Source organism: Anser brachyrhynchus (assembly GCF_964034855.1).
Source record: "Anser brachyrhynchus genome assembly, chromosome: 1".
In the NCBI taxonomy this organism is placed as follows: Eukaryota; Metazoa; Chordata; class Aves; order Anseriformes; family Anatidae; genus Anser; species Anser brachyrhynchus.
This window is the reverse complement of record NC_137694.1, coordinates 115690108-115714277: the sequence shown is the minus strand read 5'-3', so window position 1 is coordinate 115714277 and position 24170 is coordinate 115690108. Positions and strand designations below refer to the sequence as shown.

Sequence of the window (24170 nt, the reverse complement as noted above, 5' to 3'; positions counted from 1 at the left end):
AAGGAGTCAGAGAAACACAGACTGGGGGGAGCCAGGAGGCAAACCACCCGCGTTTTAGGGGATTTAAGACGATCACGTCACCTTAGACACCCCAATTTTCCCGGAAGACACGCGTGATTTCTACATGACGTGTATTTCACGGCGTTTAAGCAGAAAACCCGTTAAAGGGCCTCACCCCAGCAGCCCCCCGAGCTGCCTCAGCCGCGCCCAGCCCGGGGACCCAAGCACGGGTTGACCGTGCGGCCGGAGGGTTGACCGTGCCGCTTATGGGTTGACCGTGCGGCCGGCGGGGCTCCCGTCCCCGTCCCTCCCCGCGGAGCCCGGAACCGACGTGTCGCAGCCCGGGCACGGCGCCGCAGCGCCGGTCACCCTCCTCGGGGCGGCCCGGGCCGGACTGCGGGGAAGGAAGGGCGCTGAGGAGCCCGGCGGGGTGCGGGGAAGGGGGAGAAAGGGAGCGCCCGCCGCCGCCGCCGCCAGCCCAGCGCCCGCCGCTCACCGGCCCCTCCGGAACCGCGGCTCTGCTCCGGGACCCTCCCCGGCTCCGCCCGGCCCCCGCCTGGGCGCATGCGTTCGCCCGCAGCCTGCCCCGGCTGCTCTGAGGGCGCATGTGCGGGGGGTTCTGCACGTCCTCCGCCTCGTCCTCCTCCTACTCCTCCTCCTCCTCCTCCTCCTCCTTCTTCTTCTCCTGCCTCCCGTACCGCCCCCCCAAGCGGAGAGCCCGGGATGGTGGAGAACTCCCCGGCCCCCCTGCCGGAACGGGCGATATACGGCTTCGCTCTGTTTCTGGGATCCTGGTTCGGCTTTAGTGAGTATACCGGAGCGGCACTGTGCTTGCGGGGCAAATGTCGTCCTTCAGGGGAGCCCCCGGGGGGCTGGAGTGGGGCTGGGCTGCTGCTGGAGGGGCAAGGCGGCACTCCCTCCGTGAGTTGTTACATGGCCTTCTGTGACAACGTCAAGTTCTGTCTGTCCCTCGTACTACTGTGGGGCTTGGAAGGTATCACGGAGTCAAAGTATTATGTTAAAAACCCTCTGTATTCTAATTTTAGTAGCTTTTTTACTTGAGCTACTTATGTTCTCACTAATCACTGTAGTGAAACCTTCCCCACACAAATACTGTAAAAAAAAAAAAAAAAAAAAACGTAGGTCAATCATTTCACTGCTGATGTGACAGGTGCTTTAGCATTCACTGGGCGTATCTTACATGCCCATACAGGGCTAAAGCTTGAGATCGTGAGACACTTTCAATGCAAGAAATGCTTCTGCAAATGTACTGTAATTGAATAGTAGAACAGGATCCTGCTACGAATTTTTCTCACCTTAAGGAGGTAAGTAGAAGGGAAAAGGCGTTGGCTTCCATTCATCCCACAGGAAGCCACCACAGTTCCACAGCTTGTGTCACTGCTTGGCTACAAACCTATTCCCATCAATTTTTGCTAAGCCTTACTCTGGATTTATTGATAGGGATTAAAATTTCTCAGTGTTGTTTTTGTTGATGTGTAAATGGTTATTAGCTTACCATGAGTCGGGAATTGTTTCCAGTATTTTTTTTCTGAACTGTTCTTTCACACAAGCACTGCAATTCTACCAGCTTTTTTTCAGTCAAATGCCCCCGTGCATGATCATTTTCTGCTTTAATATTGTCTCCATAGTCTCATTTGGTATCCTTTTACTGAGCTTTTCTTGTGCTGCAGTTCTAAGCAAGTGCAAGAAATTCTTGTCTGTCTATATAGGAAATCAGAAACTAGATGTTAATGCAAATATAAAAGTGATATCATATAAGCAGCTGCAAAATGGTTCCTCCATATTGGGCAGGCTATGTGTGAGATGCATATTCTACAATGTCTTGGTACAGCTATTTTGATTTCAATTGTGTAAAAGCAAAATACTGTCTTGGTACGTCCCAGTGTGAAAGTATTGATCTAAATCTTAAGAAGGAGGTCTAAAATGGTATCAGTTGGACTGTTACGGCTTTTTAATTCTTTTGTGCAGTACTGTATCTTATCTGGGCATATGTTCCTGAGACTTGGCTCTTCTCACTGGGACTAACGTACTGGCCTCAAAAGTAAGTTCAACTTTAAGCTCTTAAGTTCAACCTCAGGCTGTTACATTTGGACATGTGTAATTATTTTCAGACAGGAAACAGTGAAACTATTTTTTAAATAGTGGTCTTAAATTTAATCCATTTTTTCCTGATGATAAAAGACTGTAATCTTTGTGAAGCATTATTTCATGTGGATAAGTAGTTATGTTGAAAATTGTAATGAAACAGATAGTATATCAATGTTTTATGATAAATTGGAAATTTTGTTTTCAGGGAGTTTGCCAATGAAAATACAGTAGACTTTAAATTAAAAAAAAAAACCCTCTAAATGAATCTACTTGACAGTTTATACCCTCACTAGTTACAGTGATTCTGCAGTCAGTTCTCTTTGGAGAAACCAGGGTCCCTACTCAGCGGTAGTGCTTCTTTTCATGTTTCCAAGTTTGTGCTAGATGCAATAACAATCACTGCATTAAAACTGTTATATTGTTAGATGTTTGTTATTGCAAAATATAAATTTTAAAATCTGTTTCCCCAGGTACTGGGCAGTTGCTTTGCCAGCATACCTACTAGTTTCTGTAGGGATTGGTTATATATTACTTTTTGGTATTAACATGATGAGTACCGCTCCACTTAATTCCACGCATACCGTTACAGGTAATTTTATTGGTGTGGGGTTTTTTTTGTTTGGTTGGTTTGGGTTTGTTTTCAAGATTTTGATACTTAGCTGATAATTTCTCTCTCTATATATATGTGTAGAATCATAGAATCATTCAGGTTGGAAAAGACCTCTAAGATCATCTAGCCCAACCTTTAACCTAGTACTAAAGTCCACCACTAAACCACGCTACTAAGCTCTACATCTACACGTTTTTTGAAGACCTCCAGGGATGGTGGCTCAGCCACGTCCCTGGGCAGCCTATTCCAATGCCATACAACCCTTTCAGTAAAGAAATTTCTCCTAATATCCAACTTAAACCTCCCCTGGTGCAACTTGAGGTTGTTTCCCCTCGTCTTATCACTTGGTGCTTGGGAGAAGAGTCCAATCCCCATCTTGGTGTAGCATCCCTTAAGGTAATTGTACAGCATGATAAGGTCTCCCCTGAGCCTCCTTTTCTCAAGGCTAAACAACCCCAGCTACTTCAGGCACTCCTCATATGACTTGCTCTCAAGGCCCTTCACCAGCTTCGTCACCCTTCTTTGGACACACTTGAGCACATTAATGTCTTTCTCGTAGTGAGGGGCCCCAAACTGAACACAATATTTGAGGGGCGGCCTCACCAGAGACAAGTATAGAAGGATGATCACTTCTCTAGTGCTGCTGGCCACACTATTCCTGATACAGGCCAGGATGCTGTTGGCCTTCTTGGCCACCTGAGCACACTGCTGGCTCATGTTCAGCCGGCTATTGACCAACACACCCAGGTCCCTTTCCACTGGGCAGCTTTCCCCCAGTCTGTAGCATTGCATGGGGTTGTTGCACCTCAAGTGGAGGATACAGCATTTGGCCTTGATGAACTTCATTCACTTGGCCTCAGCCCACTGATCCAGCCTATCCAGATCCCTCTTCAGAACCCTCCTACCCCTGAGCAGATCAACACTCGTGCCTAACTTGGTATCATCTGCAAACTTACTGAGGGTGCACTCCATCCCCTCGTCGAGATCACTGATAAAGATACTGAAGAGAAGTGTCCCCAGTACTGAGCGCCGGGGAGCACCACTAGTGACTGGCCTCCAGCTGGATTTAACTCCATTCACCACGAATCTTTGGGCCTGGGCACCCAGCCAGTTTTTAACCCAAGGAAGAGTACGCCCATTCAAGCCTTGAGCATCCAGCTTCTTCAGGAGAATGCTGTGGGAAACTTTACTGAAGTCTAGGCAGACCACATCCACAGCCTTTCCCTCATCCACTGAGCACATCACTTTGTCAGAGAAGGAGATCAGGTTTGTCAAGCAGGACCTGTCTTTGATAAACCCATGCTGACTGGGCATGATCACCTGGTTGTCCTGTAAATGCTGCGTGATGGCACTCAAGATAATCTGCTCCATGAAATTCCCTGGCACCAAGTCAGACTGACAGGCCTATAGTTTCCCGAATTCTCCTTTCAGCCCTTCTTGTCAATGAGCGTCACGTTTGCTGGCCGCCAGTCAACTGGGACCTTCCCTGGTAGCCAGGACTGCTGATAAATGATGGAAAGCGGCTTGGCCAGTTCTTCTGCCAGTTCTCTCAGCACCCTCAGGTGGATCCCATCCAGCTCCATAGACTTGTGTATGTCTAAGTGATTTAGCAGGTGGCTAACCATTTCCTCGTGGATTATGAGGGCTTCACTCTGCTCCCTGTCCCTATTTACCAGCTCAGAGGGCTAGGTGCCTGGAGAACTTGCTACTGAAGACTGAGGCAAAGAAGGCATTAAGTACTTCAGTCTTTTCTTCATCTCTTGTCACTATGTTTCCCCCCACCTCCAAAAAATGATGATGATTCTCCTTAGTCCTCCTTGTTTATATTTATAAGAATATTTTGTATTGTCTTTAACAGCCGTAGTCAGATTGAGCTCAAGTTGGCCTTTTGACCCTGCTAATTTTCTCCCTGCACAGCCTCATGACATCTTTGTAGCCCTTTTGAGTGGCCTGCCCCTTGTTCCAAAGCTCATAAACCCCCTTTTTCATCCTGAGCTCTGGCCACAGCTCACTGTTCAGCCAGGCTGGTCTTCTCCCATGCCAGCTGATCTTTCGGCACGTGGCCTGCTTCTGTGCTAAGAGAGAAAAACTCTTTGCTGTCTGATGCAGTGGTTTCCAACTAGTAAAGCATACTCTGTTAGTAAAACAGACAACATTAGAGGAACAGGGCTTGGGCCTATAAAGCTTGACCAGACATGTGCTTCTCATGCCACCCTTTCACTTGGTGCCAGCCCAAGAGGCTGCACGGTTGTATGGCAGGTGAGATGGGGGACCTACTCAGTTTGAAAAGCAGCTACTCTTGTCTTTTTTTTTCTTTTTTTTGCTGAGGGAACTGTTCAAAATGCACCTGTAAACAAGTTTATGCTGTTGTAAGAATGGGTGCTGCATGGTGATAGGAACAAGAAGCCAAGTTAAAGGGAGGGTGAACAGCATTTCCCAGCAGGAATCCTAATATTAAGTGTCCACAGTACAGACTGAGCTATTCACTGTAGGGCTTGTTCACTCTGTTTATCTTCAGGTAGTTTTGGTTTAATGTCATACAGCATTTTAAACCAAGCAAAGTTCTAGACAAAGATTCCAGCAGAAGGGCAGGATTGATTTCTTCGGGGCCTCTTAATATATGTTTATTTACATATATGTGTATATATATATATGCTCATATATGTTGATATAAAGTGTTTCTGATTTACCATCTTGTTATACCTCAGCACTCAGTAGCTAATTTTATACAGTGTTGCATTATGTAACATTTCTTCAAATAAAATGTCTTTAATATATGGAATGTCTTAACTATTTTCTGTAGATAACTATGCAAAAAAGCAGCAACAGAAGAAATTTCAAGAAGAAGCAATTCCAGCATTGAGAGATATTCCCATCAGTGAAGTAAACAGAATGTTTTTTCTTCCTGAAAAAGGAATCTGCAATAGCAGATAGTTCTCATTAAGACTTGTTTGCATTAGCTGATTAGTTGAAGCATTATGTAAGTAAAATCAAAACCTTCCCACCCGAAAAGAAACTTCTTTCTGATTTTATAACAGAGCTTTTTGTTCTGAGTTTCTAACTAAATTATGTAAAAACATTTCATTGAGATGGTTTGGTTTTATTATTATGCATGCAGCTTACTAACTTGCATTGATATGAAAATTATGCCACATTAATTTATCTAACTGTTCTTTTGATTTTAAAATAGCATTCTATTACTTGCAGGTTGCTACTTGTAATTTCCTTCAGAGTAAAAGATAATATTTGGACCTAGCTTAATTTTGTTTCTCACTGAGTCTGGGGAGTGCAAAGGTGTTTTATTTATCAAATGCTTAAAGCTTTTTTATATAAAGTTAAATTGAAGTGTTTACATTGTAAATGTATGGTTTTCATATGTAAATATTAGTAAAATGTAGTTAATTTTTACTTCCTTAAAGTTAGCAACTTTCCTGTGATTCTATAATATTTGTTCTGGGTCAAGGTATATAGTGGTTGATTTTTCTTTACACAGTTTTTCACTCAACAAACTTCTTTTTTTTTTTTCTCCCCCAAGTTGCTGGACTTATTAACCATAGAACCACAGAATGGCTTGGGTTGGAAGGGACCTTGAAGATCGTCCAGTTCCAAACTCCCTGGCATAGGCAGGGATTCCACCCACTATATCAGGTGGTTGCCCAGGGCCTCATCCAACCTGGTCTTGAACACCTCCAGGGATGGGGCATCCACAATCTCTCTGGTCAGCCTGGTCTAGCGCCTCACTACCCTCTGAGTGAAGAATTTCCTCCCAACCTATAATCTAATCTCCCCTCTTTTAGTTTAAAACCATTCCCCCTTGTCCTGTCATTATCTAACTGAGCAAAAAGTTGCTCTCCGTCTTTTTCATAAGTCCCCTCTAAGTATTGAGGGGCTGCAATGAGGTCATCCCAGAACCTTCTGTTCTCCAGGCTGAACAGCCACAGCTCTCTCAGCCTTTCTTCAAAGGAGAGGTGCTCCAGCCCTCTGACCAACTTCCTGGCCCTCCTCTGTCCCCACTCGAACAGCCCCACATCCTTCTTGTGCTGGGGGCCCCAGACCTGGACGCAGCACTCCAAGTGAGGTGTCAGAAGGGCAGAGCAGAGGGGGACAATTCCCTCCTTTTGCCTGCTGGCCACTCCTCTGTTGGTGCAGCCCAGGATGCAGCTGGCCTTCTGGGCTGCAAGCACACTGCTGGCTCATGTTGATCTTTTCATCCACCAGAACCCCCAAGTCCTGCTCTGCAGGGCTGCTCTCACTGAGTTCCTCTCCCAGTCTGTGCTCATGTCTGGGATTGCCCCAACCCAGGTGCAGCACCTTGCACTCGGACTTTTTGAACCTCATTAGATTCACTTTGGTCCACTTCTCCAGCCTGTCCAGGTCCCTTCGGATGGCATCCCTTCCTCAATTAATTAAAATACCAAGATTATCAGAAATAAGGGAGCTATGTTGTAAAAAATTTCTGAAACAACTATTGAGATTACATTTATTAAGCTTTCTTTAAAACACTGAAAACTAGGTTGAAGGAACCTCCAGGTCCACCTTGTTGTAGTCTGGATTATAACACAAAGCACAGTAATTTATGGCAGTAGTTCAAATATTTCTTAAAAAGTAAATGTTCTTTCATGTATGCTGCATTTTAAGTGTATTGTTTGGGCATATTTTATAAGAATGAGTATTTGTATCTAATCTTCATGACTGTAAGTTAGTAAAATGTTTTTTGCTTGAAAGTTGTAGACTTCTTTGTGATGTTTTGTTTTTCAGAGTGCTCTCAGTTGCTGTTACTTTCCCCCTGCCCCATTTTTGCCCTTCAGTTTATCTTAACTTACATGCTCAAACACCCATCTATAGGGTGAATGCAAGGTTTTATGATCAACAGACATGAAGATGTATTTATTCTTTTGTTAATTCTCTAATTGTGTTGTAGGCACTGAAGTATTGACTAATCTTTTTTTTTTTTTTGTTCTCCCATGGAGTTTCTGTCTGCATTCTCTGTTCCTTTTGCTTTCTGAGAAAGCAATTTTGTTTTTAATTCTAAATTGACAACTAGTGAAGGCCATGTTTCTGTTATCATTTAATGTAAGGATTAATTTAGTCCCCTGTTAAGGAGTCCCAATCCCTTCAGGATAAAGAAAAGCTACTGGAAAATACCCTCAGGCCCTGAAAGCACACAAATTAAAGGACGGTAAACGTTGGACAAAGATTGTATCAGTGATGAATCTGCCATTTCATTTAACTGCTGACCTCACAATTATGGGAAAACCAACAGAGGCACCTAAGTGAATAGGTAAACTGGGGCCATTTGTTTAAGTAAAACTTGCAGGCATGAAACTCAATCTTTGCTTTTCTGTCACTACTGTGTAGCGGTGCTTCAAAGGCACTGTAGTGACCTTTTCTTCAACTCAGGAATAACAATTGACACTTCAGAAGTTGCCTTTGTGATCAAAATAAAACTAGATAACATGGTGTCTATGGGCTATCAAATGTATTTTGCTGGGGGATACATGTATTTTATTTGGGATTCATCAGTTCATGGTCTTGCCTATGGCTGCAATTAAGCAAAAGATACACAGCTCTACCGCAAAGAGAAGAGAGGTTCTGCGTTTTGTAAACACACAGCAAACATTAGCTATAGTTATTTAGAGGAGTTTATATAGATTTTGCCTTACATTTTGCCATTCTAAGAAAACCTGAAATGATTGAAATGTGTTGCTAGTAGTGCCTTTCTTTACAAAACATACCTGTTTAAAGGCTTTGGATATCAGGTGTCCCTTATTATCAGACTGAGGCAAAAACTAACTAAATAAAAGCAAAACCAAAATTTGCCCTCATTTTCACCCTTGTGGCTTATTGATGGCATCTTTCTATAGCACAACCAGTAGTAATCAGTAGAGTTTAATTCAACTTCTGTTTTTTTCCTTCAATTTTTAATGTGTTGGAGGCTCATGGGTTTTTACACATCTCAGTATAAGGTTTGTGTGATAAGACAGGTTCCCCCCAAATGGTATTGGAATGAATGTGTGTGTAAGCATGTAATAAAAAATAACAAATGTGTGTTCTTTCAAACAAAAAGGCTGAATGCCAAAGAAAATTACGGAACTGTGGTTGCCAAATTTGTGTAATGATGATAAAGATCCCTCCTTTCTATCTTACCTGTAAAGAGAAGGGTAGTAACAACACAGGTGATGTTTATAATATTGAGAAGTATTGAAAAAGAAACTTTGGGAATAGCTTCCCTTTTTAATCATTTCCATGACTTTATCTTGGATAAAGTCTTCTGAGACTTCAGAAAAGACTTGGATAAAGTCTTTTATTGAATTGCACTTTGAATTTGAATGCTGTAAACTTGGAAGCTTTAGCACAAATATTTAACTTATGCATATGAAGTAGCAGAAAACTAAATTCTCTCTGTATTCACATAGTTTTATTTTTGTTGTAAGTATGTCAATAGAAGTATTCTTTCACTTCGTGATCAACAGGGAGATGTAATAAAAGAGGTAAATGCCTGGTTATGAAGATCAAACATACAAGCATGTGGAGTAAAATATGCAAATGTTATAAAAGCTAGCACAATTGTGTGTGTTAGTGTTTACTGTTCCTACAGATAGGATGATTGCAATAAGAAAAGGAAACAACGAGAAACATGGCAACTCAAATTTTACTTCATTTTGTGAGCATGAAAGTGATGTAGGAAACAATGCTGTGTGAAGATACTTCTTTCAGCAGTAGTTAAACAGAGTTGTCTTTCTCCTTGTGATATGTAGGTATAGTTTTGCTGTTACCTAAAGCAATCTGAATTGTACAGGCCATCTTAAAAATCTGAGTATAGTTTTGGGATGCTGTCAACTTGATTTGATTATCTTTAAAATAGCTATTGTGATGGGAGAATGGGATAAAAGGTGTGTAACAACATTTAGGCAAATAGGCATTGTCTAGGTACCTCTCCAGCATTCAAGTACCAGTGGGACATGAACTTACCTGTCACTTTCCTAATTTTAGACAAACAATGGAAATGGAAAGGTAGCATTTGCTGGAAATGTTACAGTTGTTAAACTAGTAACAGAAATTCTGCAAGACGAGGTCCTGAGCCAACAATTTAATCTGTAAAATGGTACATTTCTAGCCTTGTCTTTGAAGTAGTAAACTCATGATAAACTCATTATTTGGGGATGCTTTGTTATCTTTTTCCTGGAAATGATGGATGATCCTAAGGTCACTGAAAACTTCACAAGGTCAAATTGCAGATGAAGTAACAAACCAGAACTGAAAACTGAAAATTAACAGCAGTTGAGAAACAGAGATGCTATAATTAGTTCACTTTTAGTCTTTAGTTAATTGTTAGCAAACTGGTAAGGAACTACAATGCACAATTTATTTAAGTGTGCAAATAAGGTTATGTTGACATTGTAACGTGAAGAGACATTTGTTTATATGACACACAAAAAATGCTGGTGTGTTTGGGAAAGAATAATGTAGATTTAGCTTCCTCTAATAACTGTAGCTAAATATTACCAATCAGGAAAATAATACAGTAATAATACCTTAATTTGAAAATGGAATTTAACAATAAGGGGGAAAGCAAATGTGACGTAGTCAGGGTAGTATTGACTGAGAAACTGAATCAGTTTATGCTGATAACATGTTATCTGACCTCAGCAGATATTTAAGGTGATTTATTTTGATATTCTTAAGAGCCTTTGGTAAGACTGGTATCCACTATGCAGTTTCATTTTTCTAATAATAAGGTTTGTTATACTCTCCTAAAGAACATACTTCTCTGAAGCTATTTTTTTTGTGTTTCAGAGGTATGGATTTGCAACAGCTCTTGCTCATGTAATTAAAACTACATCTGATGTAGCCCATTTAAGAATACGTTTCATGCAAGACCAAAGGTAAATTTAGCTAACATGATCTCTCCGACACTGACTAGTAGTACACACTCATGGAAGAGCAAAGGTTAGGGCAAGAAGCTAGTAATATTTCCCCAGAATAATTTCCCAGCCTGTAACAATGTGAATCAGGAAACTTCTGTGCAGGATCTTTATATTTTTCTTATGAAATTGTTTCATTTACTTTTTATAAGTAGGTAGACAGTTTCCACAACATCACAGCATAATCACAAGTTGGGTGAAGTACTCGCTTCGTTTTAAACCCACTGCTCACTATTTTCATTTGATGTTCAATCATTCCCCGCTATCTGCAAGCCTCTCAAATGTTCAAGACTATATTTACATATTCAATCATGTCTCCCAGGCTAAAAAGTTGTGATATTTTGTTGTTTGCATAGACTATATTTTCGTTATCCTTTCTCCCCCTCTCATTTCATTGCATGTATTTCAAGAGTGAACATCAGTGTCTAGAATACAGCAGGCTTATGGCACCCGTTTTGAGTAGCTGATCTGCATTTATACAGTGGCCGCTTGTCTGGGACTTCTAAACCTCCAGCCTTTTTCTGCCTGGGAATATTTTTAATGAAGCTGCTGGTGCTCGTCCAGGATGCTTTTTTACAGACCTCAGTAAGCCCACTGAGGGCGGGGGGGGGGGGGGGGGAATTTGTAGCAAATAAGACAAAAACAAAGTTAGTATGTAATATGTTTTAATATGCCATTAACCTATATCATAGTTTTTAACTGAGTTGTTTTTTTTTTACTCCTGGCTGACAACAAGGCACTTTTCTGATTAGAGGGGGAAAAATTAAGAATAACAGAAGATATCACAAGGCTGTCATTTAAAACTTATCTTGACAGGAAGTTATATTGGAATCTCTGTTGAAATTGCTTAGGTTAAACTGGCATACAGTGTTAAAAAACAAATGTCCTCCCATAGAGCTAATAAACAATAGTCTTGCATTTGAAATCATTCCGGTCTTGAATTCTTACAAACATTGTGTTTCAAAGCCTTCAGGTTATTATGGGGCTGTATATTATATTATTTTCCCTCATGATCAGTCCTATTTTCATTTTATCCGGACTGCAATGTAAAAGAATAATGAATAACCAAAGACAGTGCTCTTCACATTCTTAATCCAAGTATTGCTTAAATCAACTAAACTTAAAACATTACAACTTTTTTTTAAGTTTCAGGGTTTTATTTAAGTCTCTCAAAACACAAAAGGATTTCCTCTTAATTTCCAGTTGCATTGACTCATTCTTCTTGGTTATATAGCTATAAATAGTCTTCATAAGCTTTGATGTGTTTCTTTGTTCAGTCAGATGTTTGTCCATGCATTTGTGACAGTTCCTTTTTTGATTTCTTGATTTATTTATTTTTTGGTTACTTTTTTATAAAGGCTGACAACTGTTCATTATTAGGCTGAACTGGTTTCTTCTTCATCTTCCTCAGAGTCAGTGTCATCATTGTAGAAATGAATTGTAGCTTGTACTGGAAAACTAGCCAGAACCTTTTCTCCGATGTTATTAAGAAACTTTTGGGATTTGGACTTAGGCAAATATAGTCTGATAAGAAAACATTTGAAGAGAAAAAGTAAAACCATGAGGCACTTTCCCAGCTAACCTAACTTGACTACTAAAATCTATTTTTATCTTTATTTGAAGGGAGAAAAATCCTGAGATTCCCTGTCTTTTAAAATATAAATTACTAACTTAAAAGGTACTGTTAACTTTAAATTACCTCAGTTGCTTTGGGCATATCATGTATTGTATTTACCTAAGGTCCCTCCCTGATAAAATGTTGCCAGGGCAATGATGCATGTTTGAGACTTTTTGTTCTGTTTTTCAGCTCAGTACAGAATGGAAGTATCCCGTGTAACTGCAGGAAGTGAGAGGAATGTTCTGGGATTTTGGAATTAAGATTAAAACACAAGATTAAGATTGGGGTGGGTTGACTCTTGCACACAGGCTGATCTTAGTGATTTTAGTGTCTCCAGGTGGAGGAGGAGGTGGATGCTGAAAGAGATTTTTTTCAAAATTCATATTGTTTTGTATTGACATCTTAAATATGTTGCATTAATTTACATTTCAGGTTTTCACCTATTTTCCCACTAAAGCAAAATTTATGTGGTCTATATACATATGCATGTGGTTTTGTGTGCATACGTATGCACATCTTTTCCTCTTAGTTCCACTTTGGCTGGTTTTCAACTAACTTGACAAAGGGATAAAGGTCATACAATTTAAATTTCTACAACTTTTAAAAAATGATGCTCGTAAAGAAGAGGGATATTCCAATGCAAATATAAATTGGATCAGGTAGGATAATGTTATTTCTTTTGAGATGGCTTTTTTTTCTTTTTTTTTTTTTTCATTATTAGAGTATTGTTTCAGGTTTTGTTCAGCCTGGGCAACTTTCCTGGTGGGCAGATAAAAATCTACAGACTTTGGTGAGTAGTTAAGCTGCATGACTAAAATGAAACACTGCAGAGACAAACTGATACTTCTCCATAGAAGAAATATGTTTTTTCTTGGAGACTGTTACTTTCCCTATATGAAGTGATAGGATTTAACTCACCTCACTGGATGTTGAAACCCCAGGGCTCCTTTTGATCTAAAATTCATCAGTTGACCATCCAGTTCTGACTGTAAAGAGACATTAAATAGAATAAGCTAAAAATGACAAATCCACTCATTTCTTCTACAGGTAGCTGTAAAATTCTACAGTAATGTTGCTTTGTTTGGTGCTCTGCAGTTTTTCTGCTGACTAAACAGACTTTGGAGATTATTTTTGCCCACAGGCTGCCCATAGTTGTGCATTTAACAAAGCATTTGAACTTGTATGTTTTATGAGCCATAAAGCTATAAAGTAGTGGACATTCTGCTTAAGATCTTGTGGAATATCTGTAGAGACTGGTGAGCTAATAACATCACCAAATAGAAGTTCAGTGATTGGAAGAAAAAAAGGGTTTTCAAACAGTTTAAATGATTGGGGGTTTAGGGGTTTATAAAATACCTCTTTAACTAACCAGTAGGTTGGAGCTGGAATGTTCAAATCAGCAAGCTTAATTTTAATCAAGGATCACAAGTGCATTAAGTGGCCAAACAGTAAAATCAAGAGACAGCTGGCATCTGATATTTCTATTCAAACAGTGATTTAAAAAGCAAGCATTTTTTGATAATCAAACTAGGTAGCAAAAATCCATTTTAAATATCAAAATGAAATTTAGCAAATAATAAACTCTTTAAAATTAAGGTCATGGTAAAAAAAAAAAAAAAAAAAGAATTGGCAGAAAAAAGTTAACATTACCAAATCCCATTAGGACTGTAAATCTGGAAGCAACTTCCAAAGTCACTGAGCCCTATCACTTGGTCTTGTAGACATATGTTCTCTTCCATAACTTAAAATAACATTTCTTTTCTCTTCCTATTACTATAAACTTGACTTTGCATAAAATAATAAGATTTAACTTTGCTGTACTATAATTTCTAGTGAATGAAATCTAGAAGCTGTCTACGACAAACAAAGATGACTTATGCCACTGTCAGAGCAATTCATCTATCTTTCTGAAGAAGTAGGCTTAAGCATGAATATTTTGGTGGGCCTCCAAAAGCCCTTGGGCTACAGATTGAGCAAGGGGTCTTAAAGAATTCTCTCTGTATTTTTTATGTTGGTCTTTTCTCCCATGCCTGCCTGTTCATCTCGTAGCCAGAACGTTTTGTCTTCAGGCTGTTAGGTTTTTAATTGGGAGACTTCTTTATTTTGTTTTCACAGTACCTAGTGAAACAGGATCGTGATCTGGCTGAACATTGTCAGTGTGATCATAATATCTATGTTAAATAATAAACACATATGCTGTTTTTCATTTTTAATATTTACATTAAAATTAAAATAGTCTTTTTACCTATATTGACCTGCTTTTTTCTTGCTATCTTCTGTTTGGAAGATAGCATATATATTTAACGTATATATATATATTTAATATACAGTATATATATTTAATATATAATATATATATTTAATATATGTATTTAAAATTATATATGTAATAATGTGTGTTGATTAAACATCATATATGTACATTTTTCTTTTCAGACTGTAATACAGCGTTTCTGGAAAGCAATTTGATAAACCCAATGAACTGCAAATCTAATTCAGCTGTTTGCATATAGCAGAATCTGTTCAGTGCTAATTTGTATTATGTTGTAGATATGGCATAACTTTAAACTGATTTTCATGGCTTTTCTTCTGGCATAAATAACATTTGCATTTAGCTAGTATGAAAAGGATTATTTTTTGTATAAGGAAAATATCACACATAGGGAAACATAGGGTGTATTGTAAAACGTGATCTTGGCAATAGAAGTACAATTTATTTTTTTTTACCAGTACTTCTGTTTTTTAGTCATTTGCTTGGCATCTTTTAGTTTCTCAGGTTAGAGTTTTATAAGTATATTCTTAAACTTTTTATTTAGTTACACAGATGGAGGATATTGACATTTACTTGCTTCTCTTCAGTGCTTGGAATGTCTACTGATCCATAAAACACTGGCATTTGTATGTATGTATTGTAGAAAATAAAAGTATATGGCATGCAACCAACTAGCAAAAACATTGTCCTCAACCCATTTTTGAAGGCCTTCTAGAAACCTCAATAATCTTGCTGAAGAAGATGCCTCTAGTTTCCCACAGCTGTGGGATGTCCCTGTGTGTCAGCCAGCACCTCTTTCCACCTATACACCACACAAAACATCCAAGCATCTTTCCTCAGTTGTCACGACCCTGTAAAAGTGCATATGAAAGGTCTCCTGAAGCCTCACCTAAGCCCTCATCTCATTAGGTCCCAGGTTACAAAGGCATCTACGATGCTAAAGGAGGATGAATGGGCATAAAGAGTGGATGAGAAGGATCTGAGCAGCTTCAGGAAGGAAGGAGAAATGTTTTAAAAACATATATTTTTTCAAACAAACTGGTTCGGGTGAACTCAGTGTGAAACAATGCCAAGCTGTCAGCATGAATGTTATGCTAGTGCAAACTAGTTCAAACTTCGTGTGTGGTTTGTTTTTCTTGCACAAATGGGAAGAAGACCAAGTGTGGGTTAAAACTTTTAAGCAGTTTGAATACAGTTTTCTACAAAAACACTATTTCAGTAATAAACCACAATTTCAGAAACCTTAATTCCTTGAAATTGTCACTGTAATTATACAATCCTTCTCATGAGAGTAGGATTGCCCTCATTCTTAGCAAATTTACAGGTGCCTCTGGGAAGGACATTCTTCTGCAGGCTTTCCTTAAGGTGCCTGGCAGGGGTATGGCACTCCAAGAGATCTGTACAGCTACAGTCTCCATCTTCAAGAGGCAAAAAGTACATGATAAAAAGATACTTCACGTGTTAGAATATAGTACAAATTATGAGTCTTTAAAGACTTGCACTAAGGGGAGTGATTGTCTTAACCTGCTGAGCTTTTGGTAAAAAGTTGAAGATGTAACTGTGGATCTGATGCTGCAAAAACTTACACAGGTGCTTAAAACTAAGCACTGGAGCACCATTTCAACGTTTTTTAAAGTTTGCAGTGTTGGGCCATATGTTGAATGTGCTTCAATCTCTTTTATCCTCTGATCAACAAATCTTTCTAAATCAGTAAATAGAACTAATAATCACTGGGCCTTTCGAAGGCATTTGTCAGTATGAGCTTTTAAATTAATTTTTCTTTTGATTTCTTAGCTGTTTTAGCTATAGCAACATCCCTCCCAAACATCAATCAACAAAACTGTGCACCTGAAGGTATACTTTTCAAATTTCATCTTCAAGTCATTTTCACTCCAACTCTTTTTCGCCTTATACACAATATCACGTATGGGCTAGGAATGGAAAATTCACTCTGAGGATATTTTAGTTTTTGTAATTAAACAAATAAAAATGTTAAAATGTTAAAATATGTTATTGTCTTAGTAAGCAGTGCTCTCTGCAGCTCTTTAAGAGCTGATAGTGATTTTATATCTGGTACAAATTAGAGATACTCTTAAACATTATCATGCATTGTAATTCAAAACATTTTAATACGGAAGAAAATGTTTTAAATTGACAAAAAGACAAAAAAAAAAAAAAGAAAGACCAAGCCTCACTTCCTCTGTTCAAATAGCTTCCATTTCTGCACCTGTTTTCTATAAGGATTATTTTCTCCAGAATTTAATCTCACCATTTGTTGATTCTCTGTCATTTCACCATCTCTGGCTGTGAGCATCCAGGGCCTCCATAAAACAGGGCTGCTGAAAGATTAAGATAGAATAGCACTCCCACAGTTAATTCTCTGTCGTAATATCCATACGGTATCCATACAATACAACTGCGTTTGTTAGATTCTGCTGGCATCTTTTGAAATAACTATATTTCCACCACGTTTTGATCATAGAATCATATAATATCTGGAAAGGACATTTTCTGATTTGGTAAATCTGATTTCTGTGGCAATATTAATCTGTCCTTTGTCTATGATCTGATTAAACAAGTTAGACAATCACTTGCACATTTTTAACTAAGGTATCATTTCCTATTAAGATTTCACAGCTCAAAGGGACTGCATTGCACTCCAAATGATGATGTAATTAATGCTGAAATATTTTCTGTTTATGCAGTACTGCTACAAAATAAAAAAGTAAGTCTCCTTCTCATATGCTATGTCTAATTAAAGGTTACATATGGTCATGGTGTGCCTGGTTATTTATTGATTAGACAGCTTCAGCTTTAAACTAACATGGGCAATCAGATCTAATTAGCTTAAGAGAGCATATACTGTCATGGATGCTGTGTGTCCCATTTTTTGGTGATGGCTACTACAATTTTAAATGGTGTTTTCAGTAGTAGTTTCCTTCTCTGCTGCTATTACATACATTTGGGGAAATGAAAAAGTGATTTTAAACATAAAAGGTAAATAAACTTTTAAAAAATCAGTTATCGCAACCTGAATTTTCATTTGCTTCCATTTACAAGTAAATCCTGAAATATTTGACTGAAAAGGATAAAATATTGGAATAACAAAATACCAGTTCCAAGCAAAATGTTTTCAGAAACATATTTTGCCCATTATTTCTGAAGTTGAAAATTGTTTTTCATTGTTTATTCAATGTCCAAATTATTACATTTGAATGATACTTACAGTCTGGGCTTCTTAGTCATCTTGAAAGTGACCATGTTGTTGTTCTTAGTGGCAGAATCCATTTATTGCTCACCTTATGATACAGCTGGTGGTATTATTTTAAAGGGGATGCTCAGCGGTGCCTATAGATGGATGCAATACCTCTCCTTGAACTGGATTCCTCTTTTAAGGGAGTCCTATGTTTTTCAGCTCATATTATTTCTGGTGGAGTTTGGAATGGAAAGCTGGTGAAAAAAGTTCTCTGCCTGTCTCTGTCTTACCTCTGTGGCTGTTCTCCTGGATGGAGTGAGTGTTGCTGGGCGTCTCTAGAGCAATGACAGACGTGATCCACTGCAGCCCGGAGCGAGAAATCTGCAGCTGCACCCTCCATAGTTTTTGACTGTCTAAAGCCTGCTGTTTCTGTGGCAGGCTGACTGCTTGTCTTGGCCTCTCAGCCCCTCCTTTATCTTAACTCCCAAAGCATACTTACCTAAAACAAACATGGCCTCAGGTAAAAGGAGAGAAATGTCCTTAATGAGTTTTCTTTTGACTCCTCCAAATAGTTCAAAGGTATGGTTCTCACATGGCCAGGCTCCTGGTGAGAGCAGTTCTAGAGAAACAAACTTTTTATTAAGCTTAGTTAACAAATCACATTGAATAATGGGTCCTTTGTCTTTCTGTTGATGTTTACAAAATTCATATTTGTTCTTTATGAAATATACAATGATTTACATTGTGTGTGTCTTGGGAAAGCTCATCAGCATCTACTCCTAAAAAAAGTGTAACTGAAATTCAAAGAGAATTTTAAATATACATAAAAAATTACAATGACTAAAGTCTTTTCCATTTTCTAACTTCAAAAGAGAAAAAGATACCAAAAATCAGTGAAGGTGAGAGGATAGGCCTCGTGACTTCCTCGAGGCTATTGGGATGTTCCTTTAATTTGCTTGCTATTTGATGGATGGAGAAGAAAGCTCATGCCAAGAAAGATTACTTCATCTTTTCAAAGATTAAGAGTTACAAATGCCATTGCTTTGAGGAATGTTTTATTTCACAATATGCAATATATGTTTTAAGCCTACAAAGAATGAATAGGAACAGACTTAGTCTAAGCTTCCTCCCTACTGTTTTCATTTGTACTAAGTGTTACTTGTTACCTATTACATTGTACAAGAACGATTTATTACCTGGTGGGTGACATTATCTGATTTTCATTGTTATGGTTCATTACAACAGTTCACTTTGTTTCCTTTATTTCTCAATTACTGCAGAGATGCGAGAGGATTATAAGAACCTAATACTGAATTCTCTTCCCACTGATGCTGTTTACACAGACATCAAAGAGAACAGATTGAACTCCCAAATATAATCAGCTTCTACTGTGAATTTTCTTCACAGAGAGAGAAAAATAATTTTGTTTAGTGAACATGGAACGTCCATTGATTATTCATTATGAATTAGATCCTTGAGCTGAAGAAGCCATCAAAACAGTTCACTTTGAGAGGATGCTGGCAATTCTCTGTGGGAGGCAGGTTCCTCCTACATGAGCCTTCATGGCTCTTTTCCAAGCTGTGATACAGCAAAAGGTAGCACACGTCCAGTCAGCAAGGAAGGGCAGGACTCACAGATGAAGACCACTGGATATACTTGCTTGAGAGACATCATTTTCCTTTGTTATTGCTCTGTATTAGAAGACATTCTGTATCTTTGCACGTTTTTTTTTTTCTTGAAATTAAGTTTTCCTATTCCCAACAAGGAGTTTCAGTCAGATTTGAAAGACTGATTTTCCTATGTTGATACAGGTTGAATAGTTGTGTTAGCTACTTGACTGCTAAAATAACAGCATTACAGAAGTACTTATGTTTTTGAAGTAGTCTTACGTAACATATTCTGGAATTTGTTGTATTGAGGACCAACTTTTACATTAATTTTCCCCGTTCTTTAAAACAGCCATTCTTGCTGTGACAAATAGACACAGTTTAAACTTAAAAGGTCAAAGCCATTAAATGCTGTTCTGGAAAGCACTGACTGGAACAGAGGACTCTAACTCTACACCCTCCCATGTTTATATGCTGTGTAATATTTATAAATTTGTAACTAAGTAAATAAGACTGCATTTGAAAGAAAAAAAGCATATGCACAGTCTCTATAACTTTAAACATTTATGTATCAAAATCAGTACAATTATTGGAATGAAGAATGTAGTGATTAGTATTCAAATAACTGTATATTACATAGCAGCAGGGGTTCTAGAAAAAAAGGCGAACTTCCTAAGTAACCTGAATTATAATTACATATTTTGCTGAATTACAGTCTTAAATACAACTATGTAATTTCATCAGCTTAGTTTTATTTAGATCTAATTTAACTTGATAGCTGAAAAGGAAGTGTGCATTACACAACTGATGTATATGGTCCCAATCTTGCAATCGGATCCATATGTGGGGATAATTGATTTATAGCTCTGGACAGGATCTGCCAACAGGGATATTAGTGCAGAATTAAAGCCTAAACTACTAAAGCATAGCTCTCTGGAATATGGAAAGTTACCATCAAATAAATCTGTTGATAAAGCCCTGCAAGACCAAATTTGTTATAAAATTATTGAACATATTATTTTGTTAATGAAGTTATAATGTAATTCAATGTAATCGATAGGTAACATAAAAATGTAAGTTAATATTACATTGTTGTATTAATTAATTGAAGCATACATCTTTAACTGGTATTTTCATGGAAATCATTAGTTAAATTCCGATTACAGATATGTGGAAAATGGTTTAGTCCAGTAAAATATGAGCAACTGTATTAATGTTTGATCTTTAGTTTCAAAGAAAAAGGAAAAAGAAAAAGGAAGAAAAAGAAAAGGAAAAAAAAAAGGAAAAGGGAAAGGAAAAGGAAAAGGAAAAGGGAAAGGGAAAGGGAAAGGGAAAGGAAAACGAAAAACGAAAAAGGAAAAAAAGAAAAAGAAAAAGAAAAAGAAGAAAAAGGAAAAAAAAAAAGAAAACCAGTGGTTACTCCATTCATAGCTGTTTAATTTTAAGAATCATAGAATGGTTTGGGTCAGAAGGGACTTTAAAGACAATCTAATTCCAAGTCCCCTGCTATGGGCAGGGACACCTCCCACTAGATGAGGTTGGCCAAGGTCCCATCCAACTGGCCTTGAACACCTCCAGGGATGGGGCATCCACAGCTTCTCTGGGCAACCTGGTCTAGTGCCTCACCACCCTCTGAGTGAAGAATTTCTTCCTTTTATCTATTCTAAATGTTCCCTCTTTTAGTTTAAAGCCATTCCCCGTTTTCCTGTCACTACACTCCCTGACACAGAGCCCGTCCCCAACTTTCCTGTAGCCCTCTTTAGGTACTGGAAGGAAGAACTACTTTACTTTTTGCAATATACTTATTTTAAATACAAGGTGCTGCATTTGGTGAAAAACACTTCACAGAATCAGAAAATACTGATTCTGTTACAAATGCTTGTCTATTTCTGATGGAAACCTGTTTTAGTCAGTTTTCTCATGAAAGCATGTATGCATTTGCAAGAATAAATAATATTCAATATGAATTGGATAGGTCCTGGAGTCAGGTTGGTTCTAAAGCATTTATAGTTTTAAATAATACCTGGCATTAAACAACATAACATAGGCATTTATAGCCATTAATAGCATGCAAAGCTCCTCAAAAATAAATTGTTGGAAAAGTTCTCATGGGACAGGGAACAGGAAGAAGCAAAGTCATTTACAAAGTACAGCAAAGCCAGTCTCATAATACTCATTTTAAAGTTAAAAAAAAAGAGAGAGAGAGAGAGAGAGAGAGAGAGAGAGAGAAACTCTTCCATACTGGGGTTTCATGGTAGACTTGACCCCCATGTCCTGAGTCTTTTGGGAACCTTCCCACATCGGCTTTTTAAAGAGCTTAAAGAGACTTAACCCCTCTATGCTGAAATTGGCCCATCTGTCTCATTTAAGGGTGGGGATTCCCCCAGACTGCAGGCAGAAATTCAAAATTTAGCCTATGCCTTTTATTCAAGCTTTACCTAATGCTCTTTAAACAATTTCATGTCTGTGTGTGCCTGTGTTCTGCATCTTGCAACATTTTTCTGTAATCTGTTCTCTCTGACAAACAAGCAAGAGTTCTGGGAAGTCTGAGAGCTAATATTACTCACTGTTTATTTTCAAGGCTTCCTTCCACCCTCCTTTATGGAGAAACTGATTGACATAGTTATTTTAGAATACCTATTTTAGTAAATTTCCTAGTGCGTAAATGGCCTTGACTTTATAATAATACAAAAAGAATGTTTCCCAGTATAAAATTCCTAACCTTTTAATCAGAGCCTGTCACGATTAAGTCTAAGCTACACTCTGACAGAAATTTGAACACCTACAGTAATGTTATGGCTTCAAATTATTCTTATTGAGAATGTTCCCACATTTCACTGTCTTAAAATGGTGACTGTTTTTGCCTATATATTGTTCTGCTTTAGATTCCCTTGTATCAGGAAGTTTTGACTCATTTTTCTCATATATTCATAAAGTTTTGCAGGGTAAAGCAACCTTAAAAAAAATTAAAATATAGTTGACAGCATTCAATGCTGTCATTGAATACTGAAGGATTAAACAAAGTATGTTCCTCATTGTGCAAAGGTTATATAAACAGTTGTGTTTTGCAGTGTGCTCTGAAGGTCAGCAATGCATGGGCTGTTGAACTGTTAGAGAGAAAGTGAATTCCAAAGCTGAGAGCTTTCTTTAGAGGCTGTACACTTTGCTTGTTTTCTTTCTTTTGATGTGCCTGTGTAAGTATTTTGACTTCCTGCATAAGATAATCTACACAAAGAAACAGTGCATAATGCAAAGTTAGAACCACTAGAGACTTAGTTTCTCTCTCTGTAGAATATGTACAGGATATAGTAGTGGTACAGGGGTGATACTTCTTAAGCTTGAAATGGAGGGAGGGAATTGTTCAAATTATTTGATATTCCAACTGAACATGTCAAACATTTCCACCATGTGTTGTAGAAATCAAAATTATGTCAGAGATTCGTGTCATTTTGGATAGGCTTCTGCTGTGGGTGCAGATTTAAAGAAATAAAATTGTCTGTCACGGTACTAAAAATGCCTGCCATAGTACTGGTGGTGTTTTTTTGATATTGATACCCATACCAAACTGCATGGCTGATTTGTTCCTTGTTTATCTACAATGCTACTGTGGTGTTGCTGGAGATCCTTTTGGAAAATTGTGATTTTAGAATACCTATTTTAGTAAATTTCCAACAGCATAAAAGACCTTGAGTTCAGAATAATAAAAAAGAATGTAGCTTCACGTCCCGTTCAGGAAATGATTGTTACATATCAATCAGCTACAACTGTTTAATGATGATGTCACTGTCTTTCTTTTAGTCTTTTTGCAGTTTTCCTCTTATGTTTTTTTTCTTCTACTCGCTAAATAGCCACCAGGATCAGACTGCTATGTGTTCTTTTTACAGAACCCAATATTACCACTACACAAGACCTTTCACATAAAATATAAGAATTATTTAATAACTTTCATGCATAGACATGCCAGATGAGTAGCGGATACCTTGTGTAAGTTGTTTACTGCTTCTACCCTAGTGGCAAGTTGTGTCTGTAGCACACATGGCACATGCCCATCATACAGTTTTATTCCCCAATATACTCTTCACTCCTGGTTCAATGACCAGCCCCTCAGAACAGTGATTTCAGGTTTCTCATTTGGTGAATCCAATTGAATTAAACGAATTAAGTGAAATCAAACGTGTCAGTTCGTGCCTGCTTTGCCCTCTGGTGGCTATTAGTATGTACGGGATCTGATGTCCGGCATTTTTCCTGTGTTTGTGACCGGAGACGCCGCTCCCATAAGATGCAGTGGACCCTGAAATAAGGTTGGGTGGCAAAGCAGAATCATTCTCGAGGAAGAGAAGACTCATTCAATGTTTCTGCATGGAAACTAGCAATAAATTTGGCTGTTATTGTTTTGTCTACGGCATATACTTTCATACAATTCATCCAACACACCTGATGGTTGAGGAAACATTTCTATAGCAGAAACACGAGTCTAGCCCTCTGAATTGCATCTATAGTGTAACGTGTGCACGGCAGAGCCCATAACCCACAATGCTAAACCACTAAATACTTGCTTTCACCTCAAAACATTTTTCGTGTGGACAGTGTTGACTTTGGAGAGCAGGAGCTGAATGATTCCTGGAGGAATTGGTTAAAATTGGTCAAAACGCCATCCCACAGGAATTTGGTAACAATCCACACCACGCAAAAATACAATCCAGGCTGTTATTTAATTTAATTTAGTTTCTTTTCCCTTGTTTCAAACGCAGTTCTGTCTTTCGGGCGGCACCGCATCCCCCCAACCGCCCCCCGAGGCCTCCCCTTGAGGCGTGAATGGCGAACGGCGTCGGT

The 24170-nt window shown here is 38.4% G+C and overlaps 3 protein-coding genes across 11 annotated transcripts in view; 1 reads left to right on the top strand and 2 right to left on the bottom strand.

The window, feature by feature from the left end:
* TTC3 (tetratricopeptide repeat domain 3) overlaps positions 1 to 629 on the bottom strand; it is a 64628-nt gene extending 63999 nt beyond the window's left edge. For 3 of the 6 annotated variants that reach the window (XM_080602734.1, XM_080602736.1, XM_080602735.1), the window contains exon 1: positions 497 to 629. In XM_080602734.1, the coding sequence (XP_080458860.1) occupies positions 497 to 566 (70 nt within the window). In that variant the 5' untranslated portion in view covers positions 567 to 629. Of the gene's footprint in view, positions 1 to 81 lie in introns of all 6 variants that reach the window. The other 3 variants (XM_080602737.1, XM_080602739.1, XM_080602738.1) reach the window with 2 other exon arrangements.
* Positions 565 to 13937, top strand: PIGP (phosphatidylinositol glycan anchor biosynthesis class P; the record flags this gene model as incomplete). 3 transcript variants are annotated; one of them, XR_013954426.1, is made up of 6 exons in its annotated part: positions 565 to 805; positions 1990 to 2062; positions 2580 to 2698; positions 5523 to 5699; positions 10517 to 10605; positions 12984 to 13937. XR_013954426.1 is itself a non-coding variant. In XM_080602862.1 (5 exons), 4 exons carry the CDS (start codon positions 565 to 567, stop codon positions 5651 to 5653), a joined length of 564 nt encoding a protein of 187 aa, XP_080458988.1. In that variant the 3' UTR covers positions 5654 to 5699; positions 6255 to 7443. The 3 variants fall into 3 exon arrangements, 2 of the variants coding, with proteins under 2 accessions (XP_080458988.1, XP_080458987.1); XM_080602862.1 differs by lacking the exons at positions 10517 to 10605; positions 12984 to 13937 and adding an exon at positions 6255 to 7443; XM_080602861.1 differs by lacking the exons at positions 10517 to 10605; positions 12984 to 13937 and having other exon boundaries at positions 5523 to 7443.
* RIPPLY3 (ripply transcriptional repressor 3) lies at positions 10519 to 24148 on the bottom strand. 2 transcript variants are annotated; one of them, XM_080602892.1, is made up of 4 exons: positions 18021 to 24148; positions 16804 to 16873; positions 13181 to 13248; positions 10519 to 12168 (listed from the first exon to the last, which is right to left on the bottom strand). In XM_080602892.1, the coding sequence occupies exons 1-4, from the start codon at positions 18128 to 18130 to the stop codon at positions 12021 to 12023; spliced, it is 396 nt and encodes a 131-aa protein (XP_080459018.1). In that variant the 5' UTR covers positions 18131 to 24148; the 3' UTR covers positions 10519 to 12020. The 2 variants fall into 2 exon arrangements, with proteins under 2 accessions (XP_080459018.1, XP_080459019.1); XM_080602893.1 differs by lacking the exon at positions 18021 to 24148 and adding an exon at positions 17761 to 17942.
* Positions 24149 to 24170: the final 22 nt, after the last annotated feature.

Bases quoted from the DNA above. Each gene is read 5' to 3' on its own strand.
- RIPPLY3 (XM_080602892.1), bottom strand. From the start codon at position 18,130: ATGGAGGGTGCAGCTGCAGATTTCTCGCTCCGGGCTGCAGTGGATCAC. The intron at 16,874-18,020 runs GTAAGACAGAGA...TTAATCTTTCAG, and splicing joins CCAGGAGAACAGCCACAGAG to CAGCCCTGTTTTATGGAGGC. The intron at 12,169-13,180 runs GTGAGTTAAATC...TTTTCTTATCAG, and splicing joins GGGTTTCAACATCCAGTGAG to ACTATATTTGCCTAAGTCCA.